This window comes from Camelus bactrianus, chromosome X, assembly GCF_048773025.1.
Source record: "Camelus bactrianus isolate YW-2024 breed Bactrian camel chromosome X, ASM4877302v1, whole genome shotgun sequence".
NCBI classification, from domain to species: domain Eukaryota; kingdom Metazoa; phylum Chordata; class Mammalia; order Artiodactyla; family Camelidae; genus Camelus; species Camelus bactrianus.
Window position 1 is genome coordinate 62,293,241 of NC_133575.1, and position 22,761 is coordinate 62,316,001.

Genomic DNA, 22,761 nt, shown 5'->3' on the forward strand with positions numbered 1-22,761 from the left:
AAAGCCAAACCTGTAAAAATAGCAAGTTTTTAAGAAATCATGGAGGCTAGAAGGAAGTGGCATATTTTTCAAGTGCTGAAAGAACTCCAACCCAGAATTCTATATCCAGTTAAAACATTTTTCAAAAATTAAGGAGAAATCAAGAAATTCTCAACTGAAGGTACTCAGAGAATTTGCTGCCAGTAGACCTGCTAAAGGAAGCTCTCTTTAAAAAAAAAAAAAAAGGAAAAGATAAAAGAAGAAGTATTAAAACATTAGGAAGAAACAACAATGAAAAGAACAAAAATTATGAGTGTATAAAATAGATTTTCCTTCTTTTAAGTTTTCTAAATTATGTTTGATGGTTGAAGAAAAAATGATTATGCTGTCTGATGTGGTTAATCTATGTAAAGAAAACATTTAAGATAATTATATTATAAATGGAGGAGAAAAAGGGACATAAAGAAGTTAAGGTTTCTACACTTCAATCAAAATGGTAAAATGATGACACCAGTAGACTATGACCAGTTATGTACATATAATACTTAAAACAACCACTATAAAAGTTATACAAAGATACACTACAAATAAAAAATGTTTTTTTAAATTACACTACAAAACACTATAGATGAATCAAGATGAAATTCCAAAAAAATGTATAAGTAACCTACAGGAAGGGTAGAAAAAGAAATCAGAAACAAAAGAAAACAGAATAAAAGAGAACAAACTGAACAAAAACTAAAATGGTAGCCTCAAGTTCTATATTAAATATAAATGGTTGTATACCTGAAACTAATATAATGTAATGTGTCAATTATACTTCAATGAAAAAACACTGTAACTGGTCTACATGCACCATTTAAAAGAAAGAGGTTGAGTTGATTTAAAAAAAAGCATAACCCAACATACACTGACTACAAGAAACTCACTTCAAATATAACAAAATAGGTAGGTTGAACATAAAAGGATGAAAAAAGATATACCAAGTAAACATCAATCAAAATGAAGCAGGAATGGCATAGTAGTATGAAATAAAGTATGTCTCAGACCAAAGAAAATTCTAAGTAATAGAGAGGGACATAACATGTGTATGCACCAAAAAACAGAGCTGAAAATTTGAGAAGCAAAAACAGAGAAACAGACCTCGAGAAACAGACAAGTCCACAATTATACTCGGAGGCTTCAACTCTCCTCTCTCAAAAATTAATCACCAACTAGACAGAAAGAAGAATACAACAATTTCATCAAGTAACAGGATCTGACCAATATTTATAGGAAATTCTGGCCAACAATAGCAAGAAATACATTCTTTTCAAGGGCCGAAGTATGACATAGCAAGATATACCACATCTCAATTCATAATAAAGTTAAAAGAACTGAAATCATAGAGTATATTCTCTGAACAGAACTGAAACAAACTAGAAATCAACAACAGAAAAATAATGGAAATCTCCAAATGCCTGTATATTAAACAACATAATTCTAGCTATGATTCACAAAGGAAGTCTAAAAAGAAAAAAATTACACTGAACTCAATGGAAATGAAAATAAAACATATCAAAAATTGTATGACATAGCTAAGTTAGTGCTGAAAGGGAAATTTACAGCATTAAATGTTTATATTAGAAAAGAGGGAAGGTCCTAAATTAGTAATTTAAGGTTCCACCTCAAGAAAGTAGAAAAAGATGAGAAAAAGTCAAAACAAGATTAAATTTAAAACAGAAAAAAAATACAGAAAAATCAGTGAAATATAAAGCAGGTTCTTTGAAAAGATAAACAAAAAATAGACAAACCTCTAGTAAGACTGACAAAACCAAGAAAATACACAAATTATCAACACCATGAATGAAACAGAGGCTATCACTATAGATCCTGAAGATATCGAAAGGATAAGGGAATGCTATGAACAATTCTTTACATAAATTTGAAATGAACCAATTCCTCAAAAAGCACAATTCATTCAATATGAAATAGATAACATGAATAGTTCCATAACAATTAAAGAAACCAAATTAGAGATTTAAAAACTCACAAAAAAGGAATCTCCAAGGCCAAAAAGTTTCACTGGCAAATTCTACCAAAAAATTTAAGACAATTAACACAATTAATTAAGACAATTCTACACACCTTTTTCAGCAAACAGAAGGGGGAACACTTCTCAACTCATTTTGTGAGGTCAATACTATCCTGCTACCAAACTCAGAAAAAGACAGTACAAAAGTAAGTGGATACAGACCAATATCTCATCAATATCCTCCAAGAAAATCTTAGCAAACAGAAGCCAGCACTACATAAAAATAATTATACCCTATGACCAAGTGGGATTTATTCCAGGGATGCAAGGTTGGTTCACTATTTGAAAATGAAGCTATGTAATATACCATGTTAATAGGCTAAAGAAAAAGATTTTCATATTAAATGAGACCAAAAAAGCACCTGAAAAAATTATACACCTATTCATAATCAAAACTCTCAGCAAACTAGGAATAGAGGAGAATAGCAGGGAACTTCCTCAACTTCATAAAGAGTATCTACAAGAAACCTACAGCTACATCATAGTTATCAACACTGAATGCTCTTAAGAAGGCACATATGTCCACTCTCATCACTGCTATTCAACATATTACTTAAGTTCTAGCCAGTGCAATAAGGCAAGAAAAGGAAACAAACCACAATCAGATCAGAAAGGAAGAAATAAAACTCCTTATTTGCAGATGACATAACGGTCTAGTAGAAAATCTCAAGAAATCTATAAAACAAACTCCTAGAACAAATAAGTGAGTTCAGCAAGATTATAGGTAAAAGATCTACACAAAAGTCAATTGCCATTTCTACACACTAGCAATGAATATGTGAAAAGTAAAATTAAAAATACAGTGTCATTTACAATCACCCCAAAAATGAAATATCTAGTTGTAAGTCTAACAAAACATATACAGGACTTATGTGCTGAAAACTACAAATCATTGATGAAAAAAAAAAAATCAAAGAGACACTGTGTTCACGGGAGACTCAATATGGTGAAGATATCAATCCTCCCCAAACTGATAACAGGTGCAATGCAATTCCAACTAAAATTCTTGTAAATTTTCGTAGATTAGACAAGAGGATTCCAAAATTTATATTTAAAGACAAAGATACTAGACTAGCTACAACAATCTGTAGAAAGTAGAATAAAGTGGGAGACGGAGATATCACTTGACTTGATATTAAGGCTTACTATATACTTAAAATAATCAACACTAATCAACTAAAATAATCAAAGTAATCAACACTATGTGGCAATGGCAGAAGGATGGATATATGGACCTATGAATTAGAACCAAAAAAAGTGCTATACAAGTATAGCCGACGGATTTTTCACAAAAACACAAGAGCAATTTGGTGGAGAAAGAATGGCTTTTTCAACAAATGGTGCTAGAGCAATTGGACATTCACAGTGGGAAAAAAAGAAAGAAAAGTGAAATCAACCTAAATCTAACATCTAACACAGAAATTAATTTAAAATGCATCTTTGACTTAAATACAAAATGTAAAATAATGAAACTTTTAGAAGATAACACAGGAGAAAATCTTCAGGACTTAGGGCTTGGGGAAGAATTTTTAGACTTGACAACAAAAGCATGATTAAAACAAAAAAATGACAAACGAGACTTCACCAAAATTAAAAGTTTTGCCTTGTGAAAGACCTTGTGAAGGAAATTAAAAGACAAACCATAGATTGGCAGAAATATTTGCAAACCACATACCTGACATATGACTCATACCTAAATTATATAAAGAATTTTCAAGACTCAACAATGAGAAAGCAAACAATTCAATGAGAAAATAGGCAAAAGACATAAAGAAACATTTCACCAAAGAGGATATACAGATGATAAATGAACATATGAAAAAAATTGTTCAACATAACCAGCCATCAGGGAAATGCAAATTAAGACCACAATGAGATACCACTACACACCTGTGAGAACAGCTAAGATAAACAGTGATAACAATGAATGTTTTGAGGATGCAGAGAAACTTGATCTCTCACACTTTACTGATGGGAAGCTAAAATGGTACAGCCACTTTGGAAAACAGTTTGAAAGTTTCTTAAAAAATGAAATAGCCACTTACCATGTAACCTAGCAATCACATACCTGGGCATTTATTCTAGAGAAATGGAAACTAGATCCACACAAAACATGTACACAATGTTCACAGCAGCTTCATTTGTAATAGCCAAACCTAGAAACAAACAAAATGCCCTGCAGTAGATGTACAGTTTGTATTAAACAAGCTGGTACATCCATACCATGGAATACTACTCTGTATTAAAAAAAGGAACAAACTATTGATATACACAACTTGAATGAAAATAAAGGGGATTATGCTGAGTGGAAAAAGCCAATCTCGAAAGATCACATATACTATGATACCATTTATATAACAGTCTTGATATGACAAAATTATAACGATGGAGAACAAATTAGTTATTGCCAGGAGTTCAAGACTGTGGTAACATCAGTGGATGGGTGCAACTATAAAAGGGTAGAAAGGGAGGAATCTTTGTGGTGATAGAATACCTTGAGTCCAGTGGTGGTTACAGGAATCTCTACCTATATGATCAAAAAAAAAAAAACCAGATATACACATACTGAAACAGTGTCAGTTTCTTGGTTTGTATGATATTACAAGTATATAAGATGTAACCATTAGGGGAAATTAGCTAAAAGGGTCACAGGACATCTCTATACTATCTTTGTAAGTTCCTATGACTCTAAATTAAATAAATCAGTATAAATTTAAAATATAAGTATTAATAAAATTAAGTTTAAAAACATAGTATGAAGCTAACCAAGGACCCTGAGACTGTTGAAAACTACTTCCTGACCACACAAGACAACATTAGGTCACTACCTTAGAGCTTATCTTAATGTGTCTTTCCAACTGCATTACCATAAATAAATGTTATATTTGTATTCCATTTTTGAAAATTAGAGTCATGAGAAAATAGAAGACAGACAGACATAGACATAATTGCTAACATTCGTAGATTTACTCCAAAGATGTTTAGCTACTCAACAATAACCCCTCAAATCCATGGGCGTGGGGGGGGGCACTTTTTTTTAGGGGGGGTTAATTTGCTAGAGAGTAAGCCAAGCTGACAGCTTACCATCCACATTTCAAAGCTGTTCCCTACTAGTCATCAAATATAACTGTTATGGGACAAATCATATGCTATTGTGATATTTACAAACTCGAAAAACTGAGCAAGTAGAAGGTTTATATTAAATCTGACAAATCAGACTAGTATTACCAGTAAAATTACTTCTTGAAACTCATGTACAAATAATAATTCTTTAAAAAAACACTTCACACAGAATAAAAAAAGTACTTATTCTTTAAATAGTTATTTAATCATTTTTTCAAAAAATTACTTTACTATACTCAACTATTTGTAAGCTCTCCCAGACTCTGTAGATTTTAAATATCTAATAAGAATATACTCTTCCTATGGTCTAAGTGGAATTTCTCTAGCTTTAACCCTAGGTGTAGTTCAGGACTCTGCTAGAATTAAAACATGTTTTCACACACACAATATAATGCCATTCATACTTTAGAACATCTATTAAGGCATATTTCAGCCATCTTGTCATTAAACTAACCCAATCCCTACATCACTTTCTTAAAGGCAATGCTTTCACACATGTATGTGTGTGTGCAAATGTTTATATGTACGTACATAAGCAACATCAACAACAGATATACAACACATTCTCTACCTACAGTGGTTCAAGTATATTACTCAAATTCCTACAATAAACAAAGAGATCAAGAATACCTTAATGTTAAAACCAAAAGATGATAGAAAAATGGGCAATAATCTCACTTTGTTTCCTCCCTGATCTTTAATATTTCTTTCCTTCTCAAAAATCACTAGAGCTAATAAACAAATTCAGCATGGTATAAGGTTACAAGATTAAAATGAAGAAATCAGTTGCATTTCTTTATAAAAACAAGAAAATATCAGAAAAGGAAAGTAAAAAAGCAATCCCTTTTAAAATCGCATCAAAAAATAGAATTTTGGGGAATAAACCTGACCAAGGAGGTGAAAGACTTTTATGTTGAGAACTATAAAATATTGATTAAGGAAATTAAAGATGCTTTAAAGAAATGGGGAAAAAAATGGAAAGACATCTTATGCTCTTGGTTTGGAATAATTAATATTGTTAAAATGGCCATACTACCCAAAGCAATCTACAGATTTAATGTGATTCCTATCAAATTACCCAGGATATGTTTTGCATAAATAGAACAAATAATCCTAAAATTTATACAGAATCACAAAAGACCCAGAATTGCCAAAGCAATACTGAAGAAAAAGAACAAAGCAGGAAGCATAACACTCCCAGACTTCAGACAATACTCCAGAACTACAGTAATTAAAAGTGTGATGTTAGCACAAAAATAGACATATGGATAATGAAATAGAATAGAGAGCCCAGAAATAAAACCATACACCTATAGTCAATTAATCTTTGACAAAGGCGGCAAGAACATACAATGGCGAAAAGACAGTCTCTTAGGCAAGTGGTATTAGGAAAGCTGGACAGCCACATATATATAAAACTAGAACACTCCCCTACACCATGCACAAAAATAAACTCAAAATGGATGAAAGACTTTAAACAGGACACCATAAATCTCCTACAAGAGAACATAGGCAAAACATTCTCTGACATAAATCGTAGCAATGTTTTCCGAGCTCTGTCTCCCAAGGCAATATAAATAAAAGCAAAAATAAACAAATGTGACCTAATTAAACTTAAAAGAATATAATCTAAAAGAAAAACGGAATTACTATGCTGTATACCTAAAACTAACACAATACTGTAAATCAACTATACTTCAATTTTAAAAAAATGGAAAAAAATGGCCAATAACCACATGAAAAGATGCTTACCATCAATTATCATTAGGGAAATGCAGATTAAAATCACATGAGATATCATTATATACCTATTAAAATGTGTAAAATACATTTTTTTAAAAAATATGAGAATACCAGGTGCTGAAGGATGCAGAGCAACTGGAACTTTCATGCATTGCTGGTGGGTATGCAAAATTGTACAACTTCTTTGGAAAACTGTTCAGGAGTTTCCTACAAAGCTAAACATAAATTTACCATACAACCGAGCAATTCCATTCTTGGATATTCATTTCATTTGGGTGTATGGTCAGACAAAACTTATACAAGAATGTTTAGAGCAGCTTTAATTCTAATTCCAAAACCTGGAAACAACTCAAATGGCTCTGAAGTGGAAATGGTTATATTAAATAAACCATTCATTTATACAGTGAATACATCCATACAATGGAAACTGTCAAAACAAGACATTCATACAATGGATATATCCATACAATGGAATATCAAAATGGAATACCAAATGGAATACTACTCACCAATAAAAACGAATAAACTGTTTACACATGCAACAATACAGATGAATCTCAAATGTATTTTGCTATGTGAAAAAAGTAAAACTGAAAAGGCTAAAAAAGTTTGATTCCATGGGTGAATTTCCTGAGGGATGAATGAAACCACTTTATATCTTGACTATATCTTGCGTGTGTCAAAAATTATAGTAGTAGACACAAAAAGAGTGACTCTTACTATATGTAGATTCTAAATGATTTTTTAAACTATATATTCAGAAAATGTTTCCTACCTAACATTAGTTTCATCATTAAATTCTTCAGCCCATTTTTTCCTTGACTGAGCAGTTGTAGAACCATCTAAACGGTAATAGTCAATGTTTCGGAGCCACTTTCCTTCACCTGAAAATTCAACAAGAAAAGAAAAAAGAGATTTAATATATATTGTTATCCTAGTAGTAAAAGATTTTCTTCCTTGCTTGCCATTTAAAGGCTGGTTATTTATATTCTATTTGCATAGCAAGACAAAAATTTTTTTTAATCAAGGGGTAAATCACTAGATTACAAATAAATTCACCACAGATTTCCTTCTAATAGATACTGAAAAGCAAACATACTTTTGAAAAGTATTTCATCTACATGTAAATTTTGTAAAAGATTTCCTTGATTAGAATCCTTTAAAACTTTCAAAAGAATATGAGTAAGCTACATCATGCTCATGAAGCTTGCTTTCAATTAAATCTGTAAATGTCCAGGTTTCTCCCCTCTTTTTAGACAAGTTGGTACTAAACAGATAAAAACCAGAGGCATAGAATGCATATCACTGAACAAATATTTACTGAATGCTTATTTATGTGCCAAAAACTATTCTATGGTCTAGCCACAAATATCAGAATATGTTCATATTTCATGAAAATTAACATATGTGTGAGTGTGTATGTGAAAGTAAAGAATTGTGATTTTATAAGTTAAATAATGATCAGACATGTCAACTTTTGTACAGTGAGGTGAAATTCTACTAAAGACTTACATTCACACTAAAATACCAACAGATTAAGTGCTTATGACATTTTCATATTTTATCATACATAATTTCCATTCCAATTCTTTAACTGAAAACATATTACTACTACATCCTCTCCAAGCAAAATTCACATCATCACAGCCTAGTCTTGAGATAAAACAAGATGACAAAACTGAGATTTACATCTTTAAGCAAATTTTAACTTAAACTCAGTACATTAGTTTTAAAGATGTTTTTTAGTAGTATGGTCATTTGAATAATATTAATTTTTCCAATTCAATGGCCATACAACTCAAAGCAATCTACAGACAATGCAACTGCTATCAAAATACCAATGCATTTTTCACAGAACTAGAACAAAAAATCTTAAAATTCATATGCAACCACAAAAGAACCCGAATAGCCAAAACAACCTTGAGAATGAAGAATGGAGCTGGACAAATCATGTTCCCTGACTTCAGACTATACTACAAAGCTACAATGATCAAAACAGCATGGTATTGGCACAAAAACAGACACACAGATCAAAGGAACAGGATAGAAGGTCCAGAAATAAACCTACGCATTTATGGTCAATTTATCTATCACAAAGGAGGAAAGAATACACAATGGAGAAAAACAATCTCTTCAATAAGTGGTGCTGGGAAAACTGGACAGCTACATGTACAACAATGAGATTAGAACATTTCCTCACATCATTTACAAAAACAAACTTAAAATGGATTAAAGACTTAAATGTAAGACCTGAAACCATAAAATTCTTAGAAGAAAACCTAGGAAGAACATTCTTTGACATTAGAATATATTTTTGGATCTATCTCTTAAGGTAAAATAAATAAAAGCAAAAATAAACAAATGGGACCTAATAGAAATTAAAAGCTTTTCACAGCAAAGGAAACCATCAACCAAATGAAAAGACAACCTACAGAATGGGAGAAAATATTTGCAGATGACATGAACAAGAAAGGTTTACTATCCAAAATATACAAACAGCTCATACAACTCAGTATCAAAAAAATAAAAACCCTACCAAAAAATAGGCAGAAGACCTAAATAGATATTTTTTCAACAAAGACATACAGACGTCTAGCAGGGACATGAAAAGATGCTAAACATCACTAATTATTAGAGAAATGCATATCGAAACCACAATTAGATACCACCTTATACCTGTCAGAATGGCTATCATCAAAAAGTCTACAAATAGCAAATGTTGGAGAGAATGTGGAGAAAAGAGAATCCTCATACACTGTTGATAGGAATGTAAATTGGTGCAGCCAATATGGAAAACAGAATGGAGGTTCCTTTAAAAACTAAAAATAGAGCTACTATACAATCCAGCAGTTCTACTTCTGTGTATATATCCAGGAAAAAAACACTAATTCGAAAAGATACATACATCCCAATGTTCATAGCAGCACTATTTACCAATAGTCAAGATATGGAAACAACCCAAGTGCCCATCAACAGACAACTGGATTAAGAAGATGGGAAATATATATAAATATATAAAAATATATATAGTGTGTGTGTGTGTGTATATATATATATACACACACACAATGGAATATTACTCAACTATAAAAAAGAATGAAATACTGTCATTTGCAGCAACGTGGATGGACCTAGAGAATACTATGCTTAATGAAATTAAGTCAAACAGAGAAAGACAAATACTGTATGATATTACTTATATGTGGAATCTAGAAAACAATATAAATAAATGTATATGCAACACAGAAACAGACTCACAGATATAGAAAACAAACTTGTGGTTACCAAAAGGAAGAAGCAGGGAGGGACAAATTAGGGGTAAGGGATTAGCAGTTACAAACTACTATATGTATAATAATATGCAACAAAAATAAAATGCATAGCACAGGGAATTACAACCATTACCATATAATAACTTATTATGGACTATAATCTGTAAAATTACTGAATCACTATGCTGTACACCTGAAGCTAACGCAATATTGTAAATCAACTGTACTTCAATAATAAATAAATAAATAAATAAATAAATAAATAAATAAATAAATAAATAAAGCTTCTCAACATGTTTACTGCTTATCCACATCTTTACTTATATTGAAAACCTAGAATTCCCTTGTTGAAAGTTCAGTAATGGCTAAGAAAGTCAATTTATTTATCTATAGTTTTTCTTTCTTTCAGTTAGGGGGGGAAAAGACATACTCATCTAAGGAAAAAAGATACATGGTAGGATAAAAAAGTAAGAGCTGAAGTCACATTTTCATTAACTGTTCACTTGTAATTATTAAAGTAAATATGCTAATCATAAATGAATAGAATATGACATGACTATTTTTAAAAAGTATTTCAACATACACACCTTTTTGGAATAATACAAATGAACTATCTGTACTACCACTTTTGTGAATCCAACACTTCAAAACTGACAGTATAGTTTAGTAATAAAAAAATATAGATCTTAGAGTCATACTCCCTGAGTTTAATCCCAGTTTCACCATTTACTAGCATCTTCACTAGGGAAAGTAGTTAAACTCCCTGTGCCTTAGTTTCTTTTTCTTTAAAAATGAGGACAGCCAGAGTACCTACCATAGGGTTGTTTTTTATTAAATGAGTTAATATAAGAAAAAAAACCCTTAGAACAGTGTCTATTACATAGTAATTAAGCTTTACTGGGTACTTAATATTAACACCCAAGATACCATAGCAAATTATATTTACCTTTATTATGACACCATATTATAAGTGTTTGATCTCTCTCTCTAACATGATTTCCCATAATATCCCTTTAACCTAGTTCATTGACCAATACACAGTAGCAGTAGTAATAGTAGTAACAGTAGTGGTGGTGGTGGTAGTAGTACTAGTAGGTACTCAGAAGATAAACCAAACTGATTTATGGTTAAAACAAATCTTTGTTGAAGACAATTTCTAAAGTTAGATATGAACTAGGAAGCGTATGGGAAAATATTCAACCTTGCCAGTGGTCAGAAAAATACAAATTAAAACAATGGCAATTGTTTTTATCCATCAAAGATAGGTGAAATGTAAATATAGCATGACAAGTATATAGCAAAATGAGCATTATCCATTTATTCCTGGTGGCAGATTAAATTGATATAACTTTTTTTGTAACACAGACTTTCAGATAATGAAGCATGACAGAACATATAATCTGACTAATAAAATTAATACATAGTGATAATAGAAAAATATTTAAGCTACCTAATATTATGCTTACCCACAGTCAAATCAATAAATACAATACACAATACCCATATACATGTTGAAAACATGTCAATAAGAAGGACCCCTAGAAAAAAAGAGAGGTAGGGAATGAGAAAGATAAAAAGTGCCAGTATGTATTATACCAAGCACTGTAATTCAATGGGCTCATAAGAAAGTGCATCACTAGGGCATCACTCTGTATGGAACAGAAATAGAGAAGATCCAGATAAGGATAATGTATTACCTTGCCAGTTCAGCAAATCTTTACTATAGACCTATTACATGTCCAGCTCTGTGCTTAGCAAAAAATGTGTAACAGTGAGCCCATCTTCAATAAACACAGATTTTAACTAGAGAAACAGAAATAATTACCATAGAACATGAAGCACTCTCTAGGACTTCTTGCAGTTTCTTAAACACGCATGCTCATACCTCATTGCATTTTCACCTGTTACTCCCTCTGTTTGGAATGGTCTTCCTTCAGATATCTGCATGGCCCATGTTCCCTTCAGATCTCTCTCTTCACCAGTAAAGCGTTGCCCAACTACTCTACATACTGTCCTCCAAAACTCCCTGCCACCTTTATATATTTTAGTTTCCCTATTGCATTTGTTACTATATATTTACTTGTTTGTTTCTTACCGGTCTCCCTTAATAAGAATATGACTTCTAGGAGGATAGGAACATTTTCTCTTGTGTTAAGTTCTTTATCCTTAGCATCTAGATTGTACCTTGCATGTGGTAGATATCCTATATATACAAAATGAAATGAACCCTGGAATACATTATGGGTTCTATAAATATTTAATTTGGGGTAACAATGTAATGGCTTGGTGGTGACTCTTAGCCCCAGTTGGGAAAAGAGGAAAAAACTCTTCACTCTATTAGCAACCCAGGCCCAAGGAACTAATACTCTGTGTAAAATGTGGCTTGGAGAAAAAAAGAATTCTACTGGTAAGTGTACTAGTAAACCACTGATATAGTATGTACTATAGTATCAAATAAAGAGCTAATGCTCCTTTTCAATTACTACAGTAACCTAAGTAACCAATGCACCAGTCTAAAAATAAAGATACTATTGCTTTTCCACATGGTTGCCAAAGGAGAAATGTGCATGATGCACCACTGGCCATGCAGGTGTGTGGCATGCTTGCTGGGCAATCTGAGGTACAACAGAGCTTATGAGTTAAAGATGAATGAAGGTCAACATGATAAATGTTTTCCAAAAACATGTCATAGAAGATAGATATTAAAAAACCACTAGTAACACAACTGCATATACTGAGTATATAGGTAGCTGCATATGAATGTTCAAGCCCTTAGCTGTGGAATTTAAAAATTATTTTTCTCAAGTGTGGCATGCAACATTTTGTAAAGAAAAATGAAGAACTGGTATAGAAAATAGTATACCTTTAAAATCACTGATTTTACATGGCAATTTAAACCAAAGAAATTTAAAGGGGAAACATCCACTGCCATCAAGATGCCCACTGTAGATTATGTATAATAGTGAAAATTGAAAATAATCTGAAAGTATAATAATAGATGGTTAAGTAAATAATGATATTTACTGGACAGAATATTGTAGAGCTGAAAGTGATAAAGATTATGTAGGAACATCAAAATGTTTATGAAATGATGACAAGTGAAAATAACAAAATCTAGTTTATGGGAAGAGGGACTTCTGACATGACAGAGTAAGTTGCTCCATGGATTTGCTCCCCAGCAAAACAGGTGAAAATTATTTTTTTAAATGGTGGTGATGGTTACATAGCTATGTGAATGCACTTAATGCCACAGAACTATACATTTAAACATGGTCAAAATGATGAAAAAAATCTTTTTCCCTTCCTATCTCTTGCTCCCAATTTGGTTTTCTTTTCTTCTGCTAATTGAGTAATAAAGGGAAATCGGTTAAGACACACTAAAAAGCTGAATGGAGATATCATGAGGTAGAGAGATGAGACTAACTCCTTCCTAAATCATAGAAATACTCTCCTCTTCATTTCCTGGGCATTTAATTTTCTATATTTATTTGTTTAGTATCTGTACTCACCATTAGACTATTAGCTCCTTAAGAGAAGGAAACTTTGTTTCCCAGTCCTTTGCAGAGTACCCGGTAGGTACTCATCATATATCTTTTCAAAAAAATGTAATGTTCATTTAATTTTAGAGATAAAACTATTTTGCCTTATAGACCAAATAAATACTTATGGATTTCTCAATTTCTTGTACCATATCTTTTACCAGTTTTTAAACATTTTTACTTTAAACAACATACAGACAAATCAGAAAGATTTGATGCAAAACAAAATAAACAAAAACTGTTTTACCCAATCTCCACTAGCAACTAGCCGTATAACTTGTTTAATTGTGGTAAAAAACACATACCATAAAATTTTACATCTTAACCATTTTAAATGTACAGTTCAGTAGTGTTAGCAGGTTTTCTGAACATTTTCATCTTGCAAACTTGAAACTCTATACTCATTAAACAACAACTCTCCATTCTCCATTTCATTGAAGTAACTTCGACTTTCTCTGTGAATTTAGCTACTTTAGATATCTCAAATAAATGGAATCACACAGTTATCTGTCTTTTTTGCTGGCTTATTCCACGTAGCATAATGTCCTCAAGGCTCATACTGTACCATGTGTGACAGGATTTCCTTTCTTTTAAAAGCTGCAAAGTATTCCATTGTATGTATATATCACATTTTGCTTATCCATTCATCCTCTGATGCATACCTGGTTTATTTCCACCTTTTGACTATTGTGAATAACACTGCTATAAACATGGGTATACAAATATGTCTGAGACCATGTTTAATTCTTTTGGGATCATATGATAGTTCTAATTTTAATTTTTTGACAAACTGCCATACTATCTCCCACAGTGGCTTAATCATTTTACATTATCACCAATAGTGCCCAATGTCTCAACATCATCACCAAACATTGTTATTTACTGTTTTTTGATAGTAGTAACCCTAATGGGTGTAAGGTTGTATCTAGTTGTGGTTTTTATTTGCATTTCTCTAATGATTGTTAAGCACATTTTCTTTTTTATTTAAAAAAAAAATTTTGTTAAGCACGTTTTCATGTGCTTATTGGTCATTTGTATATCATCTTTAGAGAAATGTTTATTCAAGTCTCTCACCCATTTTTTGAAGCAGATTTTTTGTTGTTGTTAAGTTGTAGTAGTTCTATATGTATTCTGGATATTAAACCTTTATCAAACATATGACTTGCAAATATTTCTCCTATTCTTAAGTTGCCTTTTCACCCTGACAATATGTTAAATTTCATGTTATGTATATTTTACAATAATAATAATAACAACAATAAATAAAACTACCCACAAGAAAAACTGAAGTCCAGACAAGCTTTACTGCTGAATTCTGGTAAATATTTAATTCTTCCTGAATTCTTCCAAAAAAAGAGAAGGACTATTTCACAGCTCATTAAATGAGGCCAGTATTAGCCTCGTATCAAAACCGCACAAAGATTTTATAAGAAAATAAAACTGAAAATTAATCTCTTATGAAAAAGGATGCACAAATACTCAGTAAAATACTAGCAAATGAAATCCAGCAACATACAAAGAGTATTAAACACCATGAGCAAGTGAGATTATACTAGATATGCAAGGTTTGCTTAACATCTGATGATCTGATGATATGGTGCAAAGTAATGCACCATATCAATAGAAATTTTAAAAACCCAGAGGAAAGGTACGAAGTTGGCAGAGTAAGAGGACACAGAGCTCACCATCTCCCATGAAAACATCAAAAATACATCTACATGTGAAACAATTCTCATTAAAAACTAACTGGAAACTGGCAGAAGGACTCCTGTACAACCAAGGCTGTAAGAAAGACACACAGGGAATAGGGTAGGAAGGGAAGAAAATCAATCAGGTCAGACCTGTGTCCCTGGGAGGGGACTCAGCGGATAAGGGAGATTACATAGTCACAGATTGGACACCCCAGTTATAGGGTCCTACGAGGGGAAGACAACTCCCTTGGCTTACTGGAGGACTGCTAGGACTAAACAAAGGTGGTAGGAAGACTGAACTCCACTCAAGAGGAGTACACATGCTGGCTTGCCCCTGAGGCAGGGTAGAGAGATGGGTGCTCTGGCCAATGCTGGATCTCTCACAATCACCTGGGTGTGTGCCCCAGCCCAAGCAAAGTGAACACTGTGGCATCATGCTCATTCCATATCACAGTGCAGAACTGGACCTGGAGCAGCCACAACCAGAGAGAAGACTTGACCATGGGACACAGAGGCAGCCCAGTCCAAGGGTAGAGCCTGGGTGGGGCAGCAGCAGCCATTGTTGGCGCTTACTTAAGTGGCATATCAGAAGTAGCCCAGATCTCTGATGGCTGCTGTTCCACCACAGCTCACCTGTCAATACATGCTGAGAATCACAGGCCCTGCCAGCTCTGCAGTGTGGCTCCACAACAGGGCAGGGGTGCTGGAGGCTGGGGGCAGTGATCAGCTATGAGGGACAAAGGGGACTCACATCTGAGGCTGCATCTTAGGGGAGCAAGGGAAACAAATACCAGTGCCTGCACAAGCAGCACATCGGAGACAGCGTGGACCTCTGTCTGTGACCGAAATAACTCATGGGCCCTACTTGCTTCAGCACTCCCCTCCTCTGGGGAAAGGCTCCGGTGAGGGGAGAGGGGAAAACATACTTAAAGGAAACAGAGTCACCTTGGGACTGACCCTCAGGACTTCTACTCCAGCAATTTGGAGTCAGACCCCATCCCAATAGGGCAGTGACAACCAGATGGGAAGTCTACCTCACATCCAGCTCCAGCTCCAGACCATCTCTAGTCCCACCCACTCCCAAGCTGACAGCACACCCTGAGAAAAGACTTATGTCCATGTCAAATCCAGCAATCTCACCAAAAAAACTAATAAATGAATCCAGCAAAGCTGCAGGATACAAGATTAATATACAGAAATCTGTTGTGTTTCTATACACTAATAATGAACTATCAGAAAGTTTAAAAAAATCCCACTTAAAATTGCATCAAAAAGAATAAAAAACACCATGGAGGTGAAAAACCTATACTCTGAAAACTATAAAACACTGATGAAAGAAATTTAAGATGATACAAAGAATGGGAAAGATATCCCGTGCTCTTGGATTGAAGGAATTAATATTGTTAAAAGTCATACTACCCAAAGCAATCTACAGATATAATGTGATCCCTATCAAAATATTCATGACAGACAGTTTTTTAATAGAACTAGAACCAATAATCCTATAATTCATATGGAACCACAAAAGACCCAAATTGCCAAAGCAATCCTGAGGAAAAAGGACAAAGCTGTAGGTATCACCCTCTCAGACTTCAGACTATGGTGTACATCTGAAACCAATATAATGTTGTAAATCAACTATACCTCAATTTAAAAAAAATAAATACATACATTCCTGTGAGGAGTAAAACTAAAACAAACAACCAAACAAAAAAAGGGAAGGCCATTTCCTGTATATCTCATTAAGTCAAATTTAGTTTATGGCTTAAGGGCTGTAATATCCTACAAGATTCAAATATTAAGGATTTCTGGAATAAATGATCTAGTTTTATTAATGATATCCCTGCAAATAGGATGTGTTTCAATTGTTTTCTTTTAAAATAATGTTAAAGGTTTAAAAATCTTAGGATACAACTTAAGATATAGAATGAATTATTCATGAAGAAAAAGTTTTAACAAAAATTAAAAATCAATAAAAATAAAAACCCCATATGGTCATCTGAACAGACACAATGAAATCAGTTGACAACATCTGAGACACATTCACGATAAGGGAAAAACACTCACAAAACTGGAAACAGAAGGGAACGTCCTCAACATGATAAACAGTATTTATGAAAAAAAATACAGCTAATACTATACGTAATGGTGAAAGATCAGATGCTTTCCCCCTCAGATTAGGAAAAAGAAAAGGATGTCTGCTCTTCCCACTTTAATCTTGAAGAGGAACAAAGTTGGAGGACTCACTTTCAAAACTTATTTTCAAAGCAACAGTAATCAAGACGGAGTGCTACTGGCATGAGGATTAACATATAGGTAAGTGGAATAGAACTCAGAATCAAGAAATAAATCTGTCTCTTTGGTCAACTAATTTTCAACAAGGATGCCACAAACATTCAATGGGAAAGAATAGTCTTCTCAAGAAATAGTGCTTGGGAGGGTACAGCTCAGTGGTAGAGCTCATGCTAGGTAGGCATCCACGAAGTCTTGGGTTCAACTTCCAGGGCCTCCATTAAGGGGGGAAAAAAAGTAAATAGTGTTTGGACAATTGGATAGCCAGAGCAAAAGACTGAATTTGGACCTTTAACTCACACACTATATAAAAATTAACTCAAAATGCATCAAAGACCCAAACTGTAAGAGCTAAAACTATATAATTCTTTAAAGGAAACATGGGATAAATATTCATAGACTCAGATTTGGCAATGTTTTCTTAGATAGGACACTAAAAGCATTAGTAACAAAGGAAAAAAGAGGTAAGTTGGACTTTATCAAAATGAAAATCTTTTGTGCATTGAAGAATATAAAAAGACAACCTTTTGTGCATCAAATCAAGTTAAAAAAAAACCCCAAGAATGAAAGAAAATATCTGCAAAGCATGTATCTAATAAGGGCCTGGTATGCAGAAAATTTTCAAAAATTAAAAAATAAAAAAGCAAAAACCTCTTCCAACTCAGTAACAAAAAGACAAATAACCCAATTCAAAAATGGGCAAAGGACCTGAATAAACATTTTTCCAAAGAAGATATACAAATGGCCAATAAGCACATGAAAAGATGTTCAACATTATTAGTCATTAGAGAAATATAAATCAAAATCACAATGAGATACCATTTCACAGCCACTAGGATGGCTATAGTTAAAACAGAAAAAACAACAACAGAAAACAAGTGTTGGTAAAGATGCGGAGAAATCAGAACCCTTGTACACTGCTTCTTGGGAATGTAAAACAGTACAGCCAGTGTAGAAAACAGTTTGGTGGGTTCTCTATATGTCAAACACAGAATTAGACCATATAACCATGAGTTCAAATAACTCCATCCCTAGCTAAATATCCAAAAGAACTGAAAGAAGATGTTTAAATAAAAATTTGTATACAAATGTTCATAGCAGCTCTATTCACAATAGCCAAAAGGAGAAAACAACTCAAATATCTATGAATGAGTGAATGAATGGATAATCAAAACGTGAGTATTATCCATACAATGGAATATTATTAGGCCATAAAAAGGAATAAAGCACTGACACTTGCTAAAACTTGGATAAACCTTGAAAACATGTTATATGAAAGAAGCCAGTCACAAAAGACCACATATTATATAAATCTATCTTTATGAAAGGTCCAGAATAGGACAATCTATATATAATGAAAGTAGATTAGTGATTGCTTAGGGGTGAAAGAGGTAGAAAGGGGGTTGGCATGGTGACAGCTAAAAGGTACAGGGCTTCTTTGGTGATTAATGTTTGAAAATTGACCATGGTGAGAGCTGCACAACTCTGAAAACATACTAAAAAAATTACTGAATTGTACACTTTAAATGGGTGAATTGCATGATATGTGAGTTATATCTCAATAATGCTGTTTAAAACCACTAAAACTTTGGAGGGTAGGAAGGGATAGACTGGGATTTCAAAACTGTAGAATAGATAAACAAGATTACACTGTATAGCACAGGGAAATATACACAAAATGTTACGATAACTCACAGAGAAAAAAATGTGACAATGAGCGTGTATATGTCCATGAATGACTGAAAAATTGTGCTGAACACTGGAATTTGACACAACATTGTAAAATGATTATAAATCAATAAAAAATGTTAAAAAAAAACCACTAAAACTTTAATTTATACTACAACTGCAGCAACAAAGACCACATTTACATGGATAAGGACAAAAAGAAAGTGCAGAAAAAATAGATACATCAGGGTTGTGGGTTTGGGTAGTATTGTTTCTTTTATCGTTAAAATGTTTATTCAATATGTTTAAATGAATGTGTCTAAAATTATGATATACAAATGTTTGTAACTCACCTTTATAAATAAGAGGTTTATCTTTATCTTCTGTCTTCTCCCTACTAGCCAATTCAAGAAAATCTTCAATCAAGTCCAGAGATATGAGAGACTGGCTGAAAACAAGGCTAAAAACACAAATTAGTGTTCATGGATTAGGAGATTCGCATAGTAAAGATATCACTTCTTCCCAAACTGACCTGTAAATTCAACACAATTCTAATCAAAATCCCAGTAGGTTTTTTTCATAGAAATTTATAAGCTGATTCTAAAGTTTATATGGGAATGCCAACCACATAGAGTAGCCAAAACAATTTTAAAAGGAAAAAAGTTGCAGGCCTAACTCTTCATGATTTCAACACAAAGCTAGGGTAATCAAAACAGTGTAGTACTGATGAAGAAACCAACACAAATCAATGGAACAGAATATAGAGTTCAGATATAAAGCCACACTATAGTTAATTGGTTTTTGACAAAAAGGCAAAGGCAATTCAATGGAAAAAAATAGTCTTTTCCACAATGGTCTTGGCAAAATTGGACATTCATATGCAAAAAAATGAACTTTAGCCTAAGTCTTACACTTTACATAAAATTAACTCAAAACGGAGTATAAATCTAAATGTAAACTTTAAAACTACAGAACGCTTAGAGGAACACAAAGAAAATCTTCATAACTTGAGGCTAGACAATTTTTAGACTTGACACCACAAGTATGAACTATGGGGGAAAAAAGCTGATAAGCTGGGAGTTCATCAAAATTTAAAAATTTTACTCTGCAAAAGATACTATTTAGAAAATGAGAAAAAAATGTCTTCCTATCAAAAGCATTTGAGTAATTTTAACTATACACATTCTAAAACACTTTGTTATTCCAAGCATGTCTGCAAATGCCTCATTTTCTATCCTAGTAGTTTTCTAAATCATTTTCAGCCATGAAAATTATTTGTTCACATAAAGCCTTATGTGGTGTTAAAATAAAATAAGGAAGAAAAACAAGGTGCTTTAGGCATTGGAGGATAAGAAGGAAAAGTGTCACTGGGCCCTCACCCTATGCTCTAGGTCAACATCTTGCAAGGGCTCTGAGAAACTATTTGAAAATCATTGTTCTTATCTAAGCCATTGGGGAAAAGTAGACATAATTACACACTGGAAATGAAAAAAATCTAGAAAGAGACTATATGAGGGCTCATTCTCTCCATTATGTATACAAAGGAGGTCAGAGTACAAGGAACTAGACACCTGTGGCAAGCATACTTTTTCTGTTTTGTTTTGATTCTGAAAGCTGTATTGTATGATAAAGAGGTACTTAAGACTCTAGAAGATCATTTAACACTCACTGCTAGATGTCTTCAGATTTAGTAAAACTAAGAATAACTCAAGCTATGATATAACCACTGAATTTAATGATATGTACATTGACCACAGTATAGCTTTCTGAACTCTGCAAGGTGGAAGTCTACTGTCTTACAAAATACTGGTAAAGAAATGAATTAATTCCTGGTGCTCAGTGTAAATGACCAAGGGCTATGTCTTGATTCCTCAGTAGATTATCTTTCCTAGAATCAAAAACTTTGTTGAATCAATTCATTCTGAACTATAAATTAAGTTTTTGAGTTTCCTATAACTGGGAAACTTAAATTCTTAGAAACACTAATTATTTAATTGGAATTAATCTGTAATTTGGCTACTATTCTGGAAAAAGGTTGATTTGAGTCAGTAGAGCATTAAGGCTGGTTCTGGGGACCACTGAGCTCAGATAAGCCTCATTATGAAAAAGGGAGTGTTATTAGGACTAAATGGCTATGTACTAATGGTTATTACTTTCTTTTTTTTTTTTGAGGGGGGAGGTAATTAGGTTTGTTTGTTTGTTTATTTATTTTTAGAAGAGGTACAGGGGATTGAACCCATAATCTCGTGCATGCTAAGCATGTGTTTCTAGCGCTTGAGCTATATCCTTCCCACTTACTAATGGTTATTTCTGTTAACCTTTTCTAGTTGCAGATAACACGAAGAATGATTATTCTGATTGGTAATATTTTTCATACTTGTATAAACTATTTTGGATTTATCTATTTTACCAACAACCCATACTAAAATGTAAAAGCAATACTTACCAGATTCACACATATCAAAAATATGGGAATAAAGATTCAATCAAAATATAATATTTAAATGATAGAACAAGTAAGTCAGAAGGGCTGGGCTAAACTGAGTGGTATACTGGAGTTGGCTGTAACTAGCTTGAAACAAGGCATGGAATGTTAGCATCTCTTCCCTCCTCTGACATGTTGTCAGCTTGAAATTAGCCATGGGGGGCATATTTATACCATAGAAACCAGCAAATGTTACAAATCAGGGCTCTTCTTTCCTGCTTCATTGCTTTCTCTATTATTATTATTATTATTATTATTATTATTATTATTATTATTATTATTATCATTATCATCATCATCATCATCATCATCATCATCATCATTACTAACTGAAGAGTCCATTGTTAAACATTTATTGTGACACCACTGGCTAAAATCACAAAAATTCATTCATCTCTCACCCTGTGAAATATCAAATTTGCATTTGGGTCAAAAGATCAGCTGCACAAATAGGCAATAGAGGACTCTGATCTGACAACAGTTATTCTTTAAAAAAAAATGAGTCTTAGTTGACCACAAGCCAATATGAACCAATAGTGCTATTTAGATGTTGGAAAACCTGTCTATCAGATTGCATGAATGGAACTATAGGGTCTAGAATAAACAAGAATCAGCCTCACTATAACTGTGTGTTAATAAGAACTCAGCTGAAGTGTTTTGTTTGCTGTGACCATATTTTGAGATGAGTGCTAAAAGACTGAAGACATAATTCAGAACTGAAATTATGCCATACAGAGAACAGATCAATCAACTGAGAAGAAAAAGCTAAAAATGACAAGAGTTAAACCCACCATTATCTAAAGAGGAGACAACTAAAACAGCAGTAGTGATGTCTGTAACCTACTTTGAAAGGCATCAGAAAAATAAGATGAAGGAGGGATGAATAGATATGCAA

General features: G+C 33.0%; 1 protein-coding gene across 8 annotated transcripts in view; it reads right to left on the reverse strand.

Annotated features, from left to right (window-relative positions):
- The window catches only part of ATRX (ATRX chromatin remodeler), a 228,239-nt gene that overhangs the window by 36,604 nt on the left and 168,874 nt on the right, over positions 1–22,761 (reverse strand). For all 8 annotated transcript variants that reach the window (XM_045513405.2, XM_010950601.3, XM_045513404.2 and 5 more), the window contains 2 exons: positions 19,735–19,841; positions 7,695–7,803 (listed from right to left, as the gene is read on the reverse strand). In XM_045513405.2, coding sequence (XP_045369361.1) covers positions 7,695–7,803; positions 19,735–19,841 — 216 coding nt within the window. The remainder of the gene's footprint in view (positions 1–7,694; positions 7,804–19,734; positions 19,842–22,761) is intronic.